At 49.7% G+C, this 23794-nt stretch overlaps 1 protein-coding gene across 1 annotated transcript in view; it reads right to left on the reverse strand.

Moving 5' to 3' along the window:
* Positions 1 to 23794, reverse strand: part of GABBR2 (gamma-aminobutyric acid type B receptor subunit 2) — a 230607-nt gene that overhangs the window by 73124 nt on the left and 133689 nt on the right. The window contains exons 8-11 of the mRNA XM_044920417.1: positions 19576 to 19636; positions 7389 to 7469; positions 4763 to 4913; positions 1933 to 2065 (exon numbers count right to left, since the gene is read on the reverse strand). Of these exons, the coding sequence (XP_044776352.1) occupies positions 1933 to 2065; positions 4763 to 4913; positions 7389 to 7469; positions 19576 to 19636 (426 nt within the window). The remainder of the gene's footprint in view (positions 1 to 1932; positions 2066 to 4762; positions 4914 to 7388; positions 7470 to 19575; positions 19637 to 23794) is intronic.

Genomic DNA, 23794 nt, shown 5'->3' on the forward strand with positions numbered 1-23794 from the left:
GCTCCTGATACCATTTTCATTATTGGTGTAATCATGGTCTCCTCAAATTTGGGGGGGTATCCCCAGGTGCAGAGAGAAGAAGGAAATCCCCACTCTCCTCGCTTAGCTTCTTCCGGGTGCTTCAGGAACCCCTTCCTGTGGCCTCACCCCTGCCCACAGGAAAGCTGACCTCAGACACACGTGGCATCCATGAAACTGCAAGGGCCCAAAAGTCAAAGTCATGCTGAACAGAAATGCAGGGGACTTGAACGCGAGGGACCTAAGGGTCTTCACGGCATCCCTAAAATGAACAAGACCCCCACAAGCCACAGTCATCCTTGTGCAAAGGGTCACACTTGCGAGGAAACACACCGCTAAACCACACCCACAGGGACTTTGGAGCAGCTCAGCGTACTTCTTCGGACGCTCCCTGTCCTCTAGGGTATCAGGGGCTCCACCACACACTTCTCAAATGGAAACTTTCGGACAGAGTAAGAGATCTGTGGGCATCTCACTTGCTAGGCAATTCACATTGAAGTTACTGGTAACGTGAACAATTTCTTGATGCCATGTGAGAGTCAGTCCGATCTAATGATCTGCAGGACTCAGGGGGGCATCGTCACGTATGGCATAAGATCCAGGGGACTCCCCTTCTTTCCATATGCTGTCTCAGCACAGGGACTGGATGCAGCCCCACCAGTCCTAGGTGTGGATGCTGACCTGCCGCACATGGAAGGAAGGGGTCCTCCACTGTTTCTCCCTCGCTGCTAGGGTAAGTGTCCAGTAGTGGGCGACACTGAGACCTGAGATCAGCAAGTATAATCCAAAACAGACTGCTGTGCAAAAAAGGGCCTACATTGCTCTTAACGCCTTACAAGAAAACAGTAACAACAAAAGAGTCGCTTTCAACTAATCTGGCCAACACGGATCCTCTGGCCATCCCTTCTAGCTCTGGTCCTCCAGGCTGGGAATTTGATGAATGATTGCATTTGGGACAATACAGAGACCCAAATGGCTAACCCAGTTTTGAGAGATCACAGTAGTCAAAGTCCAGAAATAAATCCCAACTGCTCATTCTCATTTTAAATAGGGAGCCAGTGATACTTTCATCTGAGAGTGAGTTCTACACCATTGTTAATTGCTAATGCATAAACTCTTGTTGAAAAAACCACCACCACCACCAAGGAGGCAGCGAATGTTTAAAACACAGTAATTAATGTTCAAAATAGGATTTCTAAAATATAGTTAATAAATTACACTGTCTTGTTCTTCCTTAAGTATATGCATTCTCAATGGGGGTATATAGTTCCTAAGGGGGCAAACATTGGTTTTTAAATGGGAAAATATTACTCGTTCATGTATAAACTATAGATATACATACAACATATAAACATACAGTATATCTTCAGTATTAAATTTTCATGAGATAATTATAAAAAAAGTCTAAAAAGGCTTCTTAGGGGAGCAATAAGGAAAAAAATGGGTTGAGAAACACTGCTTAAATAGAGAATAGTGGCTCTGGTTTTTTCTATATGACTCAAAATCACACGCATAGACACCTCTTATCCTATTCTGTAATAGTTCTTGAGATACATGGGCAGATTTATTCCTTCTTACATGGCCCTGACTCTGACCCCAGATGTGGATCCTTTTCTGGTTGGTAGTTTTCCTCCCTCGCTTTTAAAGGCTACCTGGTTATCCCTTGGGGGACTGTTTTCTAGCGGAGGCCTGTTAAATCCATGATCTTAATTTTGCAGGCAATACTGAAGTCCATTCCGGTCTGAAAGCAACAACATACTGCCTTGTTGGAACTGCATGAACGGCGCATGAATGAGTTGTCTTTTGCCTGTTCACATATTTTCATTCATTTCTGGGTTTGTATCTGCATTTTTGAGGATGGAAAACCAAGAAAACCTTATACCCTATACCCCGAGAAGATGCAGAATGACTTACGGTGCAAAGTGTTTCAAAGGTCTTTTCAGACACAAAGGATCCATCAAGGCCAAAGAGAAATATCGATGCATAGGAGAGCATCCCTCCGAGGATAATGAGGTTGTTCATATACGGACTGGACATCTTTATCAGCCTGCCAAGAGAAAGACGACAGTTAACAGAAATGTTAATGTTGTTATTCCTCCAGCAAACATTCCCTGAATGCCTGCTAGGTGTACGGTGTTGCCAAGGCTGGAGGAGAGAGAAATGCAAGCCCAGGTTTCCTCCACTCCCCACCACCCACATCCCAGGCTGTGCACCTGCTAGGGTCCGCTTTCCCCTCACTAAAGGGCCCTAGAAGCTATATAATGCTACTGGTGGATTTTTCCTCCATCAAGTTCACCTATCATTTCTCCAGGGGCAGCTTGTAACGCCAGCTTCTTCAACCATTCATTTTCAGTTTACACAAACAGCTTATTAAGGCAACATGTCTTTTTTTCCTCTGGGGCTGGGAAGATAGGCTAAATCTAGAGAATTCGACACTTAAGCTCAGCAGCCTTAAGGGAGGAGGGAGGTGAGGGGGAGAAGGCCACACCACCCTCCACCTTACCAGGTGGGCCCAGCCTAGGCGGTCTATAGGTGAGCACTCAGGGCTGCTCACGAAGTGTGGTCACCAGGTGGTATGTGAGCATTCACTCCGGCTGTCTGAAGCTCACCCGGTCTTGTGCACAAAGGGGTCACACCCATGCACAGGAACTCCTCCCCGAGGCATTAGGTGATAAACATGGACAATGCAGTCCCCATCCCCACCCTACCCCTGTCCTCACCAGGCTGCTGCTGGGGGTATTCTTTACACTCCCACGCTCTACAGGCTTGTCTCTCACCTCCTGCAGGAATTCTGCTTTGGCTCCCCGCTGCCCAGCAAGCCAGGCCTGGCTGAGACCAACGGCTAGCTGGAATTCACCCTCAGAAGTGCCTGGCTACCCCAGCACAATCCACTCGGTCTGTCTTGGGTTTTGAGGCGCCCCCTGGTCCAAGTGCTCTTTTGCAGATTGTAAATATGGTCACTTGTTCCCTGAACATTTTCTCTTGTACTCTGCCGTTCTATGAATCCTTTCACATTTAAAAAATGCAATGTGTCCAAGTGGAAGAGAGATAAAAAGCCTGGTGTAAATTATGGATTGCATGCGGCTTTTGAGCTGGGAGCACGGGGTGGAGCCACCCTATAGAGGCGCACCCTTGGCAGGCCACTTGGCCTGGCTGAGTCTCCTCTGGAGTAAGACAGGAGCCCAGATCATACTGCTCAGGGCAAGTGTGCAGCTCAGAGGACGCTGGATTCCTGGAGGTCCTTCTGCAAACCATGGACCGCTAAGACCCCTTCATCTTTATTACCACGAGAAGCTGGGGAGGGGAGAGGCCAGGAGTTGGGCTGGTTACCTGGAGGAAAAGGACCTTAACAAATAGATAGCATTTAGGGACATAAAAGTGAGCGGAACTTGGAACAACTGTGACATTTATTCTTATTTCTTTCAGATTTTTTAATCTGCAAAGCCAGTCAAAAAATTCACATAGATGCCAGCCTACTGGGAAGAGTAACAGTAATTTTCCACAGGAGGGCCAAAACGGGGTAGTTACAGAATTAAAGGAGTTTAGTCTCACAATAGGGGCAACTTGCTGTTAAGATAGGTATTTTGGAAGCTTGTAGAAAAGGAGTCTAATATTAATTGAGAGCTGATTCTGTGCCCAGGCCTTGTCCAAATGCTAATGGGCATGGTCATCAGTTAAGGTTTGTACAGAGTAGGTGAAACTTCCTTCAATTTTTTTGTGGTGGTATACGTGTTAGTGATGTATAGAAAATAAAACAACAAGTGAATAAAACTCCTTTTGTTCTTCAGGAAATAGGTTTGACCTAATCAAAACCAAAAACAACAACAAAGAAATATAGAGCCTCCAAGTTCTGTCTTTGCAAGCGGGAAGAGAAAAAAAGAAAACAACCGTGTTCTCTGTGGAATCAGGCTTGCTCCTGGCTGCCAGGAAGGTCACACAGCGTGGCTTCTGGGCTTGATGTCACCAAGGCTGTGCCCCTGGCGGCCCTGCTCTGAGCCCCTGCTCAGTGGCTCCCCAGAGCCACCAGAAGCTGGTTGCGCGCGGTAAACACCACCGCTTGGGTGGCAGCCTGTTCTACCCACGGCTGGCTGACTGAATTAACTCAGACGGGGAGCTGCTCTCCTCCAGAGAGGGAAGAGCCTGTGTGGTGGAAGAGAAATCAAAGCGGGATACCCAGGGGACCCATTCTGCCACACACAGCAGTGTGGCCTCGGACGGTGGCCTTCCCTCTGTCACTGGGCTTCGGGACTCTCATCTGTGATCCGGGGGGAGTTATCTGAGGGTTCCAGTGAGAATGATGGGAGGGAGGAGCTTCTCGGGCTGTAAAGTACTGTCCTGGGGGGTGGAGCCCCTTCCTGAACTCAGTGACTCCCTTGGGCAGAGCTTCCCCATGACGCTGGGGGGTGGAGCCAAGACTTTGGGGGAGCTCCTGCTTCTGTGTTTTCCCTCCTGCACCGTAGAAAGTGGAGGAGGCCTAGAGACTCAGACCCTTGGAGTTTATTTATCCCAGTCCTCCTGTGCAACCAGCAGCCCTGCCTCTGTGTGTGTGTGTGTGTGTGAGAGAGAGAGTACGTACATTACATGGAACATCTAATCACATCCCAGGGACCGAACGACCACTTTAGAAAACTGTCCCAAAAACTTCTGTGCCCCTGGTGTATCGGTCATGTGAAGTCCCTACACTTTATCCACGAGTTTGTCAATCCGGAAAGCATCATCCAAGAGGAGGCTGTGAGTGGCTTACTTCTGATTCCGATTCTTGATGTTGAAGAAGAGAAAAGCGCTGGCCATGATCATCCCCAGGATGGTGAGGGCAGAGAGGATGCTGTAGAGAGGTAGGGAGATCTTTCGGAGCTGCTCCAGGATGATGGTCTTGTCTTTTGGTGGCTCGGATCCTAAAGGCCAAGGAACAGACACCAGCTGAGCCCGGTGCATGGTCAGCCCTCGAGAACACCTTTGCCTGCATGTCTTGCTGTCTGGCACCTGGACACGATCTCTGAGCAGGACACAGCTACTGGGGGAGCGGGCTCCAGTGGTCGGCCAATCTACCGGCAGGGAGCCTTAGCTAGGACTTATTTCTTTCTCTAAATAGAATCAATAAGGAATTTGTGATGCATTTAACAGCCATTAAAAGACTAGAATTTGATTTGGTCTAATTATCCTGTTGAAAAACCATCCCCATTTGTCCCCAAAGGTAACAGCAGCTCGGAAGGCACAGGGCTGGACGCTGTGAGTGGGTCCCACTGGGTGTCACTGGGGGCGAGGCACCTGGCTTGGGCTCTCAAGGACTCTGCTCTGACACGTGATAATGACCACCCTCAACAGGGCAGACACTTTGCCTGTCAGTTCCATGGAGACAGAGATGTCTCTGGGCGTGGGTTTTCTGCCTCAAGGTCATTATGTTATAAAAGCTCTTTGTGGTTTTCCATTTTCATAAGCCTCACTCACTGTGGGAGGCAGAAGCTACTGGCATGCCTCCCCCTCCCTACCGTGCCAGGACTGGACCAAAACTGTGGGGTTGCATTTCTCTATGTGACTGAAGAGCTGTCCCTGCTCATTCTCCACGGGCACCGGGAATCTAGGGGAGCCCTGAGGGCCTCAGAGAAAACTCATCTTTCTGGTCGCTGGCAAAATTGTCTGGATCCAGCCTGGTTTGGGAGGAGGGGTGCAGGAACTCGCCCCACCCCGCCCCACTTCTTACAAATCCCTTTCTTCTCAGCTGCTATTTCAAGTCAGGCTTCTGCTGCGGAACTGCGAAACACTGGAGCTTTTCTCTCTGGTGGGGAAGGCGGGGAGCCCGGGGAGCCCCAACAGGGGTCATGAGGACCGCACCATGGCTGTGCCGTGGGGGCCAGCCTGGGTCACACCTCCGTTCCCAGGGGACAAGCAGAGGATGGGCAGGTGTGGCAGCAGGGATGGAGATCTCTGAACATCTGTGTTTCAAAAACTCTGCTAGCAAGTTCAAATGTGTTTGGAAACATTCAGGGGATAAGAAGAGTTCGAACCATCTAAGCAGGGAAACTGCCAGGTTCTAAAACAGCTAGGAACCTGCTAGCATGGTTAAATGTAAAGTTTTAAGCAATTCCACGTAAAGGAACATTTTGAAGGAGTGGCTTCAAGGGCCGAAGGTCAGGGCAAAAACAGACACAAGGTAAGTGAAGTAACACCATTTCTTGCTTCCAGAAGTGAAAGCTCTACATCTGAATCCTTCTTCCACCATTCTTCCATTTTTTTCCCCCAACCTCCCACCCCTAAGTGAACCTCTGGCTGCATTACGCTGGCTCAGGTGTCTTCTGGTTTCCAAACACTAGAGCCAACCTGGGGGTGCCCGTGAGTTCCTGGCTGGGAACAAGTCCATCTCTGGGCATTGAGAAAAGAGCTGAGGTTTGGACCAGCAGGTATATGATGATTGTGACCACTCGCTGCTCATGCAGAAATGACGTCAGGAAACTGACCACATCTCCTCTTCCTTACTCTACCTTCCCTCCCCCGAAAATAGTGCCTTCACACACAATGCACCTGAACTGGGTTAGAACCCAGTCCTTGGGGGGACACGGAGTCCTGCTGCTCCGAAGAGCATCCATGCATTCATTCAGCCAGCCAGGCGTCTGTTTGTTTGTTTTCCCAACAACCGTGTTCTCTGTGGAATCACCTGTTCATTCATTTATTCACCCACCCAGTCATCCCCTCAGTTGATCAGTCATGTGTTTAGTTTTTCATCAAATATGAACCTTCGACATGTGTCAGACCCTGGCTGGCATTAGGAGTTTAAAGTCAGATAGGATCCAGTCAGGGAGCTCATGGTCTAACAACCTAGAAATTTCCGTGCAAAAGACAGTGACTATGGGGAAGGCAGAGACAAACACTGAAAGCCAAGACAAGGGAGCCATTAGCTCAGCTGGGGGCAATCGGGGAAGGCTGCACAGAAGAGTGTCATTTGATTTGGTTCTAGAAGCTGAGGAAGAGTTCTCCCGCAGAAGAAGAGGGAATGATCTTCAGGAAGACCAGCCGGTGGACAGGCTTTATTTCTAACCCAACCAAGTCGTTTCTCCCAGTAGGAGACAGATCTAAATTTAGCTGGGTCACATTTAAACAGAATTACTCCTGGCTATGGACTGGTTTAAATGTAGATGCCTGGGTAAGAGACAGCACGCCATGCAAATTTCAGTGACCTATCCCAGGAGCGGGAAGCCAGCTCCCATGTGAGTGATGGGGACCCTGTGCTCAGTGAGTGTATGTGTTGAGAGGAAAGGAGGTTCCCTCTTCCCCAGGAAGCCAAAGACTCCGAGCTTGACCCCAGCCCTCAGACAGTATCTGACCTTGGGAGCAATTGAGCAGGCCCCCTCCTATGAGAAGCCCACCTGCCTTACCTTGGAACCTGATAGTGTCGTTGATGATCTCCAGTGTGTCAGCCACAGCGTTGTACTCTCCCACCTTCACCTCCCTGCTATCTGTGGGGAACAAGAGACAGGGGCTGGTTAGATGGAGTCCCGTGTCTGTGGCTGGCTGTTCCTGTCACAGCTCCTGCACCCCCACAGGCCCTGGCTACATTCTCACAGGCTTTCCTTTGCCCCAGGGCCTTTTCCGGGTAGAATCGCAAAACCTCCGATTGGATCTGGGGCGGGACAGACGCCCTCTCACCCCAGCGCATCCGCTGGTGATCCCCCCCCTTTGCTATATGCCTTGTGGATGGAGGCCTACTCCCTTCATAACGGACTCGTCTGTTACCAAGTCCTTCCTGGTCATTGGGCTGAACGGTCTCTGTAACTTTCCCCTGGTCTCTGGCTCTGTCATCTAGGACCACACAGACTGCTTCGGCTCCCTCTGCTCCAGGACAGCCCTAGAGACTTGAAGACACAGACAGATCATCCCCCTGGTGCCAGCCCCCAACCTCACCTTACAGAATATCATTTCTAATTCAGCCCTCTCCAGGTTCCTCCTTGGGCCACGCCACACAATGTCGCTGTGTCTGAGAGAGTGTAGACTCAAGGACTGACCAACATACTTCTTTAGGCATGGTCTGGTCAGCAGCAAGTACAGGGGATTATCCCCTCCTTCATTTTGCACATTATATTCCTATTAATGCATTCTGAGGTGGAATTAGTATTAGTGAAGCCGGACGTGCTCATGGATCATGAGACTGGTGAGGGTGGAGGTGTCCTTGGGTCTGGAGACAGGGGAGAGGTCTGGGCTGGGGAGAGAGTTGGGGCCATCAGCATGTGAACTGGGAGTTGGAGCAGGGGGCAGGGAGGAGATCCCTTGGGACAGTGCCAAAGAGCAGAGAGGACCAAGGGCAGAATCCTGGGGAGCCCCAACCTCTCGGCGGCTGGGGGGGGGGGGGCGCGGTTGGGCACGGCAAGGATGCTGCAAGGAGACTGGGAAGGACTGGCCAGGGTGCCGGGAGCAGGGTGGCGGGAGAGAGTGGGCATCATGGGAGCCAAGGAAAGGGACAATTTCACAATGAAGCTGGCTAGCAGTGTCAGATGTCACCGAGAGACTAGAACAACAGGCCCCTTGAGCAAGGGGTTAATGGATTTGGTGTGTGGGGGCACTGGTGACCACAGACAAAGCAGGTCTGGGGAAGCAGGACCAAAGGCAAGGGTTGTGGAACCAGAGGGTGAAGCCCCCAGGGCTGAACAGGCTTTGCCAGGGCTGGGGAGTGGGCGGGGAGAACCACTGAGGAGTCACCGAGCCTGGACAGTGTGCCTGGACCTGTGCTGGGAACTTTCTGTGCCTTTTCTTGTTCGGTTCTCACAGCTGCAGCTGGTGGTTTCGGTCCCACCGCACAGATGAGGAAACTGAGTTCGGCAGCTTGTGCCTTTGCTGCCACTCCACCGATTCTAAGAGTAGAGCCCGGCCTTGAACTTGGGATGTTTCCCACAGACCATGCTCTTCGCTGACATGGGGCTGCCTCGATGGGATCCCTGAGTGGTGACAGTTCCTGCCAAGCTGCCCCCTCCGTGTAGTAACTGCAGAGAGGCACGCCCACGTGCCCACCCGCAGGGCAAGCGGGTCCCCAGAGCTGCAGAGGCTGGGCCTCCAAATGCCCGGAGGTTATTAAGTGACACGGCTGCGGGAACTCCGAATGTGCACCCAGAGGACCCGCCGGCCGGCTGGGGCTCTGGCTCTCAGGGAATTTCTTTGCAGAAACGCAGACGCGCTGCTTGTCCCTTATAAACATTTGGGAAGAGGAACAGGGAATCCCATAGGCCACACTTCTGCCTGTGTTCTTTTGACTGTGGGGTGGAAAACAGGGTTGTCAAAGTCACTTCCTTCCCACTACAGTGGTCTTCCTGCCCCTTTGCAGGTGGCTGTCGCCTGCCTGGATCACAGCTCCTAAATGTCACATTAACAGACTCTGCTGGGAGCTCCAGCATCCCTGCTCTGGCCTTTTGAAGTCCTCAGCCCCAATCAGCTTCTGCCGCTCAGAGGAGGAAGCCCTGATTTATTTATCTGGTGTAGGGAGGCAGCTCATGAAATATGCAGGCTGATTGGAACAAATCACCAGGAGCCGGGAAGTGATGTGGCTGGCGCCCCACTGCACCCCCAGCCACACAGCCTGCCCCCCCGACTGACATACCCTGATGGACTGTCCCATGGCACCAAGAGGAACTGCCGACTGGCTGGGGCGCACATACTTGGCTTCCCAAGACAGCCATCACCAGAATCTCTCCCTGGGGTACCGCTTGGGGGCTCACAGGTGCGTCACATGTTCTTGCATTGAAGGCTCTTGGCAAACCATGAACTGGGCATGATTTGCCCCCATCTGTAGATGAGGGAGAAGCCTCACAGAAGTTAAGTGAACGCTCAGAGCCATGTGCTGGGCAGTGACCAAGTGGGCACTTGAACTGAGCTCCCTTAGCTCTGAACTCAGACCACTTTCACCACCCATGCTGAGCAGAGTTGTTGGTCACTCAGCCCACATTTATGGAGGGCCTACTGCATGCCAGGCCCAGCCTCAGGTACTTCCTGATAAAGAATCCCTCAAAAGCATCAGTGTGGGTGGTGAAAGATGAGGTTCTGTCCTCACCCTTGACCAAGGTCGCCTTGGACATCTGGGCGCTGAGGCATGCTTGTGCTAAATCCCTTAATCACTCACTCATTCATTCATTCATTCACTCATTCATTCAACAAACATTGACTGGGTGCCTATTATCTGCCAGGCTCGGGGCTGGAGATACAAAGATTAAAAAAAAAATTCATAATATCTGACATTGTAGTTTAGAGACTCACCCAGCCCCACCAGGCAGGTAAAATTATTCTCATCTGCAGATACTATTTCCCTCCAGCCTGCCCTTTGTTAGCAGGTGGCTGCAGCTGGAAAATGGGAACTTTCAAAGTGGCCATGAGGATTAAAGAGGAAAATATGGGCAGTTTCTGGCTTACAGCCTAACTCACAGTAAGTGTTCAATAAATTGTAGTTTGCCTCGTGATAAAAGTAACTGAGCTATCTGCTAGGTCCCCAAATACTCCCTAGGTTTTTTTAATGCCATGGTTCCCCATAATGGTCCCTCTGCTTGGAAGGCGGCTTTCCCCTCCCTCTACCAACATGGCCCAATCCTACACCCACCTCTTCCAGGAAGCCTTCTCTGAGTATGTAGCTCCCCTCTGAGCACCTCAGTTGCTGTGGGCTGAGGGCATGGGTGACAGCTCCTGGTGTTGGAGCTATGACCTAGGTGTGCCCAGGCCTCATGATTCCTATCAGCCAGTTAGTTCCTGAGCGGGCCTTGAAGCCTTGCATCTGGCATCCTTAGGTAGCATCGAGTCTCATCCCCTGTCCTCTACCCAGGACCCCTCCCGGGTCTGCAGGTAGAAGGATGGTGCCCTCTGTGTTCTTCCATGGCCCAGCTGGTGGCCCAGCTGGTGGTGACCATGATAGGCACCCAGCACTCTCAATGTTTAACTCTTGGGTTCCTTGCTAACTCACAAACAGCGTTAACCACCCAATGGATACAGACTGGGCCTTGCAGACTGTGGATCAGGGGACAGGCTAAGAAGACCCACCAGGGGGTGGGGGTAGATGAAGGAATTGAGCAGAGGGCTGCCGTCCTGCCCCACAACTCTGCTGCAGCTTGCCACTGACTCACTGTGTGGCCCTGGACAGACTGTCCCTTTCTCTGGCCTGAGTTTCTCCATAGGCAAACTGCACAGCAGGGCTTCCAGTGGTTCCCAGCCCTGGCCGGGCGTTAGTATCACCTGGGAACTGCTGGAAAATACATACGTCTGAGTCCTAATATGGACCCATTATATTAGAACCTCTGGGGGGCTGAGGGGTGGGTTCTGGGCGGCAGTATTTTTAAAAGTCCCCTAAGTCGATCCTAACACACAGTCAGAGTTGAGTACCACTAGATTTGACTGAAGGCCCTTTAATGCCGACAGTTTCTGTGCTAAGAGCCTAAAAATAGTATGGAACAAGAGAGCCCCTCTCCCGAAGAACAATGCTGCTTCCTCGTTGTGGGGCAAAAAGAAGTGTTCTCTTTTAAAAACCCATTCTTTATTTCAAATTTTAGATTTGGATGATACGTAAAGGAAATAGGTCCTATTGGTGAAAATTAGGCTGCCAAAAAAAGTCCAGTCTGAAAATATTCACTGGCTGTGGGCCTGAGAGCATCCACGAGATGGCTGGGAGACAGCTTCCGTCAGTGATTCTACCTCCTTCTGGGACCGCAACCCCTAGGCGGGAGAGCCAGTTACAGGGTCTCTTGCATTAGCTGGGTTCTACTCCCCTCACCCTTAACTGTCCATTAGTCCTCAATTGGCTCTAGATCCGAATGGAGGGAGGTATATGTGTTCTTTAAAGTTTAATGGTTACAAACACACACACTCAATGTATGACTCCAAGGTCTAAAACACAGGATGGCCTTGACTCAACAAAAATAAAATAAAAAATGCTATAAGTTATTCCATTCTAAGCCCTCCTAACAAAATCCCAAACGCAGGGAGAAGAGCGAGCTCTGGCTGGTAGACAGGACCCTCGGAGCTAGTCTTGGCTTTGCCGTCACTTCAGTGAGGAGCCCCCAGGAAGTCCTGGCCTCTGCCTGGGTCTTGCTAAAGCGAGTGGGCTGGGTGGGGAGATCTCTGTGGCCTCCACCTCTTGCTCGATGATTCTGCAATTGCTTTGAAAACCTGCCTCACAGGTCCTGCCTCTGCCTGGGGGCCACACATCACATGAACTCCTGCTCCTGCTGGTTCTTCGGAGGTGGGAACATGGCGATCACGGGCTTTGATTCCGCTCTTCTCCAGATGGCCAGCCCTTCCTCAGGAGTGATCCCCAGTCTGGTCACTGCCTGTGGACAGGCCCTAGAGGGTGACTCTCCTGTCACTGGGTGAGGAGCAGAGCTGAGCAGCACCTCTCAGCAGCACTCCTTGGCCTGAATCCTGCACACACTCTTCTCTGTCTTCATAAACAATATGCCACTGCCACATTTGTAATAAATTAACGTCACTGACCTTTGTTTGGAAATTTTTAACAGGCCGGGTGGACACTGGCCAAATGGCTTGGGAATATGATAACCCTGCTAAGGGCAGATTTGTCTGTTGACTTAGGTTAACTGGGCCAGGGGCAAAAGCTAAGTATCTGGGGTTACCCAGGACATATATAAACACAACAGGTTATTTGCACCTAGAGCACCTTTTGTCTCCGCTTCTCAGCTAACTTCCCACTGGCCCTTCAGAATCCCAAACTCAGGGATAGGAAAGAAAACTCAGATGCTTCCTCTCCCAGGCAGCCTTCCTAGAATCTGCCAGGTGGAGGCAAGTGCCCCTCCTCTGAACGCCCTTACCACGTATCACACCCACTTGAGGTCCTATGTCTGTGCTCCCCCGACCCCCAACCAGGAGCTCTCTGAGGGCAGGGGCTGCATCCTACCCAGCTTGGCACCCCCTGTGCCCAGTCAGGAGCTGGCATGCAGGTGCCAGGAAATGACTCTCAGGAAACTTGAAAAGCCCAAACCATGGAGTGGCGGGGGGAGAAAGGAATTTATCCACATCAAAATTAAGAACTTCTGTTCAACAAGGACTTTAAGTCTATAGACAAGTGACTGAATGGGAGAAGGTATGTGCAAAGCCTAAAGGTAAAAGGGGACTAATATTTAGCGTACATAAGGAACGCTAGCAAATCAATAAGAAAAAGACAGTACCCTCAAAATAAAAGTGGTCGAAGGATCAGAAAGATCAACAAATGGCTGACGAGCACAGGAAGAAATGTCCAAACCTCATTAGTGGTCGGAGAAATGGTATTTAAGACTACAGTATGATATTACTTTATGCCTTTAGCCTGGCAAACAACGAGTGAGCCGAGGACTGGCAAGTGTTGGTGGGAGGAGGGACACAGGAACCCCCATGCTGTGGCAGTGGAGACAGGTGTGGGCACTGAAAGAGCCATCTGCGATCTTAGGCATGTTCAGTGTTCACACACCTTCCCATCCAACAGTTCTGCTCCTGGACATTTGTCCTAAAGAAACGCCCAGTTGGGTTCAGAAGGGGACATGTACAAGGACACTCATTATTTCTATGGGTAGGGAGTTGCAGGTGGCCTGGGTAGCTGTCACTGGCAGAGTGGATGGGTAAAGCATGATCAGCACAAGGCATGGCTCAGATGTACACACAGGAACATGGAAGCATTTCCAAAAAACAAAGCGCTGAGTGGGGAGGGAAAAAAATAGAGAAAGAAATAGAAGATACATAATCCAGTTGCATAGACAGAAATAAAAATATATGCCTACGAAAGAGCAATCCATATTTTGTAAGGACATACCAACACAATATATGCATTAAACACTTAGAGTGTTTGCCTTTCCCTGCGGGATGAGTGCAAATGCTTGAAGTAGGCCACAGACAAACAAGCGAGAAGCAAGATGGTACTTTTCTCAAGAAATTCTGGCGGGGCCGCGGATCTGGGGTTATGGTCATGAGTGCCCAGGAGAGGAGCAGGAAGCCCACGGTTGCCATGGTCCTTCTCTGTGCTAGTCACTGAACCATTCATAGCTTCATGTCATGGAATTCTCACCATCCCTCAAGGCTAAGAAAATGATCCCCTTTAATTTTACTATTTTAAACTGAATGCTGAAATGATGGCTTTAGAGAGATCAAGCCACAGGACCTAGTTAGTAAGGAAGAGACATGTCTGCTTCAACGCTCATTAACATGCGAGGGGATGAGTTCTCCATCACTGGAGGCATTCAAGGAGAGGTAATGCTGTAAGAGAGAGTCACGGCTCCCTTCAACATGGAGAGTCTATGGCTCAATGAAACACAAGGTCTGCTAAATAATTCTTTTTCAGGCTACCTTCCTTGGGCTCTCTGAAACATAAGGATCATGGATCATGAAGGCTCAGAAGTGTCAGGGTCAGGCTTCCAGCCTCAAAGAGCCCACATACATGTGTGTCATCCCATTTCTGCTGACCCACAACCCTGCCAGGGTCTCTTGCGTTTCAGCGGCCCATGTCTCCACTCTTAATTATATCAAGTCGAGTGGCAGTTGGACGACCTGGCCTTTCTAGACCTTTGTCTAGATGAAGGGAGCTACAATACATGCCTTGACAGAAGGAAAAGGACATTAAAAACCGGCCTCAAGCATCTCAAACTAGAGTCAAACTAGCTCCGAAAGTTTTCTAGTCAGTTCTGGGAAATCATCTTCCTGCTTTTATAGACACTGGCACTGGGCCAGAAAAATTATGAAGCCCCCAGGGGGCAGGGACTGTATCTTATTCAACTTGGCTTCCCTCAGAGGACTTGGTAAAGCGCCTGGCAGATGCTCAGGAAATGTGCACTGAATAGAACAGTATCTGTTACCCCAAAGACCAAACGGTAATTAATGTCTGCAAATAGGGAGGACAAGCCTACATTTCACTAGGTACCTTCTGAATGACAATCATGCTGTTGGAGTGATGCAAGACCCCGTGCCTTCAAATCAGGTGCTGAAATAGAAAAGTCCGAAGTCTGAGCCCTTTATGTTGCACAGAAGCCGTGTGAAATTCGAGCACATTATTGCTCACCAAGACTCTGACAAACAGGCCTAATGAAGGCAGGGCCGGTGAGCGGGTGAGCGTGCAGATGCTGAGAGCTCCCAAAGAACAGCACAAACAAGGCTCTAATCATGGCTTCACTCAACTTCCTTCCCTGCTGCAAATTCTGAACCATGTTTAGACTTCGGCAGGAACATGGATTCTTTCTTCTCTTGAGGGAAGAAAGAAGCCAATTCCCTGGCATTCATGCTCACATACACGTGGTTTAAAGGCAGTCAGCACCAGCATGGGCAGGGGGAGGGCAACTGAATGTGGAGTCAGAAGGGGTTTAGGCCTTGGCCCTCCTGCACCCAAGGTGTGTGGCCAGCAGGATGCCAATGCCGGCTTCTGACCACAGGTGCGTCACTCAGAATTGCACCTGAGACAAGAGTAGGAGGACACGGAATTGATTTGGGAGGTGGTCTTGCGGCACACTCAAGAAGTGTGGGGAGGTGAGACAGGAAAGGGAAGGGAGCCAGTCTGGGGGCATGCATGAGCAGGTTTCTGGGTGGGCAACTGAGGCACAATTCCATTGGGGACCCCTGGAGACAGAGCAGAATATACCTTGCAGTTGCCCACCCAAGAGGAAGGATGCTGGGTGGTTTATCCTCTGCTTCTCTCTCCTCCCTGGCACAAGGTGTCCCTGGAAGCACCAATTCCCTGATATATGGCCTACTCCTTGCATAGGGTGAGGGGTGCAGGTGCTTTTCATGAGGCATTTGTTCTGGAATTGTGGATGCTCTGGGAGTATGGATGTATCATTGACGGCATCTCCCACCTACCATCTACATTGTCCTGCTGGGAGTTAAAAGCTACGAAAACAATGGATCGCGGATCACCACATCAAAAACCAACGATGTATTGTATGGTGACTAACATAACATAATAAAATTAAAAAAAAAAAAAAAAAGCTTTGGGAACCCCTGAAAACAATGTAAATGGAGGGAAGCTGGGAGTGAGGAAGGTCATTCTTAGGGATCTGAAGCCCTCCTTGGATTAAAAATGCCTCGGTCTCAAGAGGGGCCGGGGGGCTAACCCTGGCACATTATTTTAGGACAGTCCCGTTGACAAGACACATGGTTTCTCCAGCCTGAAACAACAATGGCCACCATCTTGAATTAGCTTCCGCTCACATTCTGTTGTCAAGGCTAACTGCTGTTTGCCAGACAAGTCACCAGAAACCACAAACAAATGAAGATGTTCTTAAATTTCTACAAGTCCTATCACCAACGAATCCAGTAAACATTACCAAGAGCCGGCCAGGAGCCAGGCATCATGTCAGTAATGGGACGCGCTTCCCAGGCTTGAGAAGCCATAGAGCAAAATCTCATTTGGCCCTTTCCCCAGCCCCAGGAGCTGGGCAGGGCTGGCTTTAGTGTCACCCCATTTTCCAGAGGATTAAGCTGAGGCTTAGGGAGATGAAGTAACTTGCCCAGGGTTACACTGCTGCTGAGTTTCAGAGCAAGGACTTGAACCCAGGTCTTTTGCCTCCGGGTTAAATCAATAAACTTGCACTGGGGGCCTACTGAGCGCCAGGTGTTTGTGCTACCCTACAGCCTTGGAATCAAAAAGTGCAGGGCCATGGCTTCTTGGCTCCCCTTTTAGTCTTCTTCCCAAAGCTACCTCCCATTTCCAACTCATTTGTGTTTTAATATTGCAAAGGAATTAACGGAGCCTCCGATGCAATGCTTCCTCTACTGTAGGTAAAAGGGTTCGGAAGGCCCTGCACAAATAAAGAGCTGAAAGAGCATCGCGTGAGGTCTTCAGAGGAAAGGTGGGATGGGCCAGCTTTCCAAGATCAGGTTAGTGAGCTTTGAGACAGCCTGGGTGTGAGTCTCGAAGCAGCACCTGCAAAGGGATCCTCCACCACCGGGGCTGACTGTCAGCGAGCCAGCTCTGCTGTTCACTGTCCCCTCTAAAGATGAGGCAGGAGGTGAGGGAGAGACAAGCAGACAGGGAGAGAGGTGGTGTGAAGGACATGGCAGAAAACAACATGGGGCTCTATGTAGAAGCCTTTTTGAAAGGCCCATGGCATGAGGCAATTCTCGGGGTAAATCCTGGAAAGTCCCAGAAAACAGAGTCCGGGCCAGCCCAGGGAAGCATGGGCCCAGAGAAGGGAAGGAATGAACTCACCATCCCATGGTGAGTCAGGGTCTCCCCCAGGAAAGTCCCTTCCCCTGTCTGGGCCTCAGTTTCCATTCTGTGAAACGAGATGATAACCAGGCACCCTCCCAGGTTGGGCAACCTGCTCAATAATTCAGCGCCGCTCCATCCTGGCAGACAACGCACCTCTGAGACCCTCTATATTTGGAAAACTAACTCTTGTGAGGACACGAACATGCCCCCAGCATTCTAGTGGCTCATTTTAGTCCCGAAATAACACAGAATCCCTCTGTCAACAGGATCAATGTTTGTTTTAAAAACATATAAAGAGAAGCATGTGCAGGTTCAGCTCTGATGTTCACTAAAAACTGGGCACAGATGTGGTGAAGGGAAAACACTCAGGTGTAGGTGTGCTTGTGAGCACAAGGGGAAAGCTGAGGTCCCATCTTAGCTCTGCCACTAACCAGCTTGTGTCCCGGGGCGGGGGGGAACACCTCCCTCCCCTGGGCCCCAGGATCATCTCTTAGACCCTGCCGTATCTGACATCCTACATATGGCTAAGTGTGGGGAACAGCTATAAAGGGCAGGCAGACATAAAGGCACCTGGGGGTTTCAACACACCAAGAGAATCTGGATTTGTTTCAGAAAAGTGTCATAATTTTTTTGACACAGTGCTAATCATAATTGCTGCTACTTGCTGAGCAAGAAATATATGCACATATTTCTATGTGTTATCGAGTTCTTTCCACATTCCGAGAAGATAGGTAGGATTATATTCCTGTTTCACAGATGAGGACTTCACACAGGTGAAGTTACTTGCCTAATGTGCTACATCAACTTGAGCTAAGGTAGGTCAGACCCACTCTGAACTATTGTTTGCTCCATTGCTTTCCTTATAAATGCCCAAAACTGGTCACTGGAGTTGGTGTCTAATCCTAACATATGAAAAAAAAAGGCAATAAAATTGGCACGCACTTGTAGCTGTGATCGGCCAATCAATATTTTATAAAATATTCTCCTAGAATGATATAATTTGAGAACTGGAAATGTGACAAGAGAATTTAGTTACAATCACTCAAAAAAAAAAAAGTAAGTATCTTTGCCAAGATGCTTACTTGGTTCAACCAATGAAGAAACAAGACTTAACAAATGGGAAAATAATTACATTTGCCGAAAATTACATCTTTCGCGCATGCCAGAGAGCTGACATGCGTTTCAATTACCTGCCACGGGAAGACGAATGGGTAAATCTACAAGATTGCATTACTGAGCCACAGTACCGAACACCTCTCCTCATTGAGCTAAATCCAGTGGGATTTGTCTGAATGAACCCGAATAACTCGATTTCATTTCTTGCTTTCCCCTGGATGACTTTGGGATCTGACGCAAAGTCACTGCTCTTGTTCCTGGATTTTTCCAGAAACATCCAGATGCTGAAAAACACTGCAGTGAAGAACGGTGCATCTCGTGATTTTGGCTAACGACCCTGCTGATGACCGTACCGGGCTGCATGGAGGTGTCTACCTGGAGGAAAGCCCAGCCCCGCTTCTCACAGATGCCCTGTGGGCTCTGACAAGCCCCTGCCCCTCTCCGGGCCTCTACTTCCACCTTGTCACTTGAGGAAAGTGGTCTGGAAGGTTTCTGAGCCTCTTCCAACATGGACACCAGGAAAGTCCAAAAAGCGACCTGGCTTCTTAGAATAAAAATTAAGGACCTGTTACAAGCACGTGGGGGATGATTATGGGTTAAAAGAGATTAAACAGAAATAGCAACCAGCCATTGTGTGGGTTCTCCCACAAATTGTAAAGACATTTTGGAGATAATCAGAGGATCAACACAGACTAGAAATGAAAGGATATTAAGAATCATTGTTAAATGTTTTAGGTAGGATAACAGTATCATGGATATGTTTTGAAAAGTCCTTATCTAGTAGGAATGCATACTGCAGTATTTATAGATTGAAATGAGATAATGTCTGGGAGCTGCTTTAAACATTATAGCAAAAAAAAAAAAAGGGTGCAGTGGGTGAGTAAAGATAAAGCAAGATTGGCAAAATGTTGATGATGATTGAAGCCAGGTGATGGGTACATGGGGTTTATTCTGTGGTCCTCTCAACTTTAGGGTCTGTTTGAAAATTTCTATCATCAAAAACAAAAATAATGCAAGCTTTTTCAGAATACTGGAGGGGATTGAATCCCCACCCTCATACTTCCATGAGCCTCTCAGAGTCACGTGGGGAGACTGAATAGCCTGAGAAGTCATGCAGTTGAGAAAAATATTCTAAGTAAGTTGAAACTAATGTTTTCACAGAGAAGTGTTTTCTATTGACTCTGCTTTCTCTTATCTGGAACATCATACTTTCATTTCTTTTGATGTATTTTATTGCAGAAACACAACATCCCCGAATATAGAATTCATCAACTAGAAAGAATAAGCACCAGAAAGCCTACCTTGAAATTGAGTAAATTTAATGGTCCCCATTCTCTCCCCATTCCGGAACACAACTTGACCCTAAAAACAAAACAACACAAACAAGAACAAAAGAGAAATGCCATATTAGCTCAAACACTACTGATCTCAACTGCAATTCGTAAGTGGTACAATGTGATTACTAATATTGGGAAAAAAAATAGATTCCCGTGGGGCTGCAGATGCAAAATTAAACTAACTGTTTTAAAACTGGTTGTGACTTTACCTGGTTAACTGGAGGAGAACAAAATCAATAACAGAACTAACACATGTGAATTAAAGCTGAGCTATGTGTCATCATTACCACTGTGATCATCCATGAAACCCCCACGTATCCTGTGTTATCCTGAGACAAGGTCTTCCAGGGTGCTAGAAAGATGGAGGCAGAGATGAGGCCCACGGGGCCTGGCCCTGACTCTGCTCCTGGTCCTCACCCATTAAGATGCGTGGCTCTGCTGAGGCTGTTTGGCGTGAGAACCAGAAGGGGGCTGGAGGTCAGTTAGTATTTCTTATTAAGGACAGAGAATGTTTTTGTAAGTTCTTCCTGAGTGGTGACATCAGCCCCAATTATAAATGGGCTACGGGGCAGCACAAAATGAAGGTTCTTGAGCCAGCGAGACCTGTGTGTCACAGGCAGCTGAGCATCCCTCGTTAGGGGCCCCGAGGGTTCCAGACGGCATCATCTGCAGCATCTGCCTTGCTGGCTGATACCGGGCTTCCATATGCTGCGCTAAATAAATCGGGAACATAAAGAGGGGGTGGGATCTCTCCTTGCTAATACACGACCCATCAAAATTCTGTAACCGTGCCAGGAAATCAACACGTTATATCAATGAATCTTTTTGACAAGCTCGAGTGGAAAGGGGGATGATCCTCATTTTACAGATCAAGAAACTGAGACCAAGAGAGGTTATGCGCTCTGTATTAGGTCCTGTAGGTGAGGCTGCTGGGAGTCAGATCCAAGTTTGATTTTAATGCCCAGGCCATTTCACTACAGCATGTTGCTCCTCAGCCAGAAATAAATTCCTTCCTCTCTTTCCATTACCGTGCAATTAGGAAAAGCAATGGTCTTAAAGGGACACCGCTTTACTCTCACTATGCTCTCACGTCATCAGGTCATAGCATAGACGATACTTCAGATCCCACTCAATGCTCGGGACAAAGTGCCAAGAAGTATCTTCCCTAGGTGGAAACCCAAAGTCTGAGGCCCTGCGGCTTTTCGAACAAAGAGAATCACTCAACCTGATCTCAGAACGAGAAGCACCTTAGAAGGCCACTTTGACACCTCTTTGAAATCCTGTAGACAGCCGCAAGAACTATCAGTTTGAAAGTAATGGCCAGCAAATTCCATATTATTCAGGTGATGGCACGCAATTCCCAGGAGTGTGAAAACACTTCAGTGTAAGGTGAGATGGACGCTGTGATTTGATTTCTAGGGATGATTGAAAAACACAGAACATTGTGCAAAAGGCTCACTTTTATGCAAATAGAGCACTTTGCAAAGCTGGGAAAGACGGAGACGGCAGCGGGGGGGGGGGGGGGGGGGGGGGAAGGAGGACATTTCTTGGTTTGATAAAGGTGGGGATCTAATTTGCCCACCTCCTGCCACGCTCTGAGGAACTCCAAAGGCTTCTAGATATAAAATGTGGACAAATTCTGCAGAACCTTTATTAGTTAAATGAAAAAGGACATGAAATGGTCTTTGAAGCTTGGATGGAATGACACTGGATTGGAGTACGAGGTGGGGAAGAGAACCTCCCTTCACTTGGTAAACAAAACAAATTAGTCCGTCTTTGAAGTGAGAGCGGTCACATTTTATTTTCCTCATGATAACTATTTTTACTAACGTGGCTCCTTAAGCTCTCAGATAATGCAGTGGAAGGAGGCCCGTGTCCGAGTATCCCAAACCCGGCTTCAGTGCCCCCTTGGGCACGTTCCTGAGCACCCGAGTTATGGACCTAGCACAGCTCCCAACCTACAATGGGCACGCAGTAAATGGCAGTAGTAATTTTTATTTTAAAATGTTTAATAGCAGAGAGCTGAAATAAAAAAAGATTTTAAGCACCAGGAAGCTTTCCAACCCCTGGGAGGAGATTTTCCATATCACATGGTGTCATCCAGCAAAGGGATAAACTGTTGGGTCTTTGCCCAGGCATCCTCACCTCTCAGAAACAGAAGCCCCCAAGTGACTGCGTTCTCAAACCACACGAGCCGCCGTGAACTTCATCGGCGGGTAATGAAGGATGCACAGATGGGTAATTGGGCTATACCGGGTGGTCTGCACAGAGAAGAAGCCAGGAAGCCCCCTTCTGAGGGAGATATGTCTTCTGGTTGTTTCCTGAAGAAGTTACCATGGCACCCACTGGGTCTGACCGCTAAAGCCAATTCTGCCACTGTGCACGTGGCTGACAGGATGGGGACCACTGTCCCAGCCAAGTCAACGTCGACAAGGAAGCCCACGCGCCAGTCAGATGATTTTCATGAAATTCTGCCCTTCCACAAATACTTGCCTATTCTGGGCCACGTACTTAGCTTCCAGGTGCTGATTCCCGCTCTTGGAGAGCTTTGTATTTGATGAGGAGGGACAAATGAAACAAGTTCTCCAATGAAGGCACAAGATGACTTTAGTTCGTGGTGAGTGCCGTGAAGAAAGTAAGAGGGAGCGGCTGGGCGAGGGACGGGTCGGTCGTGCAGTCAGGAAAGAGGTCGCCCAAGAGCTGATAGGAGAGCCACAGGCCGCAAGGCGAGAGGGGGCTGCTCCAAGCAGAGTGCGAAGTCAGGGCAGGAACGGGAAGGGCCAGCGTGGCGAGGGCGCGGGTAGGTCAGCAGGGTCAGGTTACGTCCGACCTGGAGGCCACGACAGGGCCCTGGAGGTGATTTTAAGTGCAGGGAAGAGCCCCGGAGTTGGGGAGGCTGAGCAAAGCAGTACTATGATCTGATGTAAGATCTGGGAAGATGGTTCTGGCTGCTGGATGGAGATGGGATGGTTGTGTAGAAACAAAGACACAGAGAAACTGGGGGCTCTGGCAGCCAGTAATCCCGGTGTGAAGGGACAGCGGCTCGGGCGAGGGTGGTGGCCGGATTCTCTCTCTTGCCAGCGCAGGGGGCACCGCCACGGTGGCTGGGCACTGTGGCCCGGACAGGAGTGGATTTCCACCCTATTCCTGGCCCCTCTGTCTGACGGACGCTGTCGTGTGCTGCCCCAGGGCCCCCTTGGGATGGAGGCACTCATTTCCCCAGCCGTCGGGCACCTTGGCTGCTGCTGAGTTGCCCGGCACCCACACGGGGCTGTGCCAGGGACGGTTATGCCCCCTTCCTGGGGGGCAGCCTACATCCAATGGTCATGAAGGGACAAGTTCTACCCCCTTGCCTCAATTCAGGACAACTGTGAAGGACCGTGGATCCAGAAGTCCCCGTGGGATGACCGAGGCCATGGTTACAGCTACGTTATTTCACTTGTCCCTCTGCTACATCCTGCTTCACTTCCTCCCTCCCAGGTCTTGTTCCTGAGAGCCCTCCCCGATCGACTTCCTGTATGCAAATCTTTGTCTCAGAATCTGTTTCCAGGGCAACCCCACCTAAGACCCCCCCCCCCCCCCCATCAGAGGTCACTGGGACTCTGTCTTTCTTGCCACCTGAAGGGGGCTGACTGAGAAGGCGGTGGGAACAGAGGCGGTGGATTCTGCGCGAAGCCCATGCTTCAGCCTCACTGTGGCCTGGCATGTCCGCCAAGGAAGCCGGGCTGGCTTTGCGCTCTTAAACCCCAGGTGGAGCGGGGATTTGTTTCACTCTTCTCCCCGCACACGTACTCTTTATGTATACATAAATGCCATGACTCTCCTTAAGCTTTCGCTGTGTGCGATCCCAGGGCCGTAACTGAGGATCATCACGTGCACTTGAGACCCATCCATATGATGTGCGGAATTCTAAGGCAGTGGAGTTTGGTAGCTCTGGCCGGCGTGGTGGCCGAGTTCTGTCCGCGCTGGCTCACAGCCCGCACTCGCTCTTTTATACCCCTCTCTGTGTTGCCGGGGCCCGAAGTCCAGAAACCACATTTCCCACCATCCCCTGCCAGCTGGTTTCCATTTAGGTTCTGCTAATGAGAAGCATTCACGGGAGATTTAGAAAGTACGCATAAGGGAAAAGCTATTTTTTTTTTTTTCTGCTTAGGCTGTAGCAGCAGGAGTTCTGAGTGCCTGC

This window comes from Neomonachus schauinslandi, chromosome 13, assembly GCF_002201575.2.
Source record: "Neomonachus schauinslandi chromosome 13, ASM220157v2, whole genome shotgun sequence".
NCBI lineage: Eukaryota > Metazoa > Chordata > Mammalia > Carnivora > Phocidae > Neomonachus > Neomonachus schauinslandi.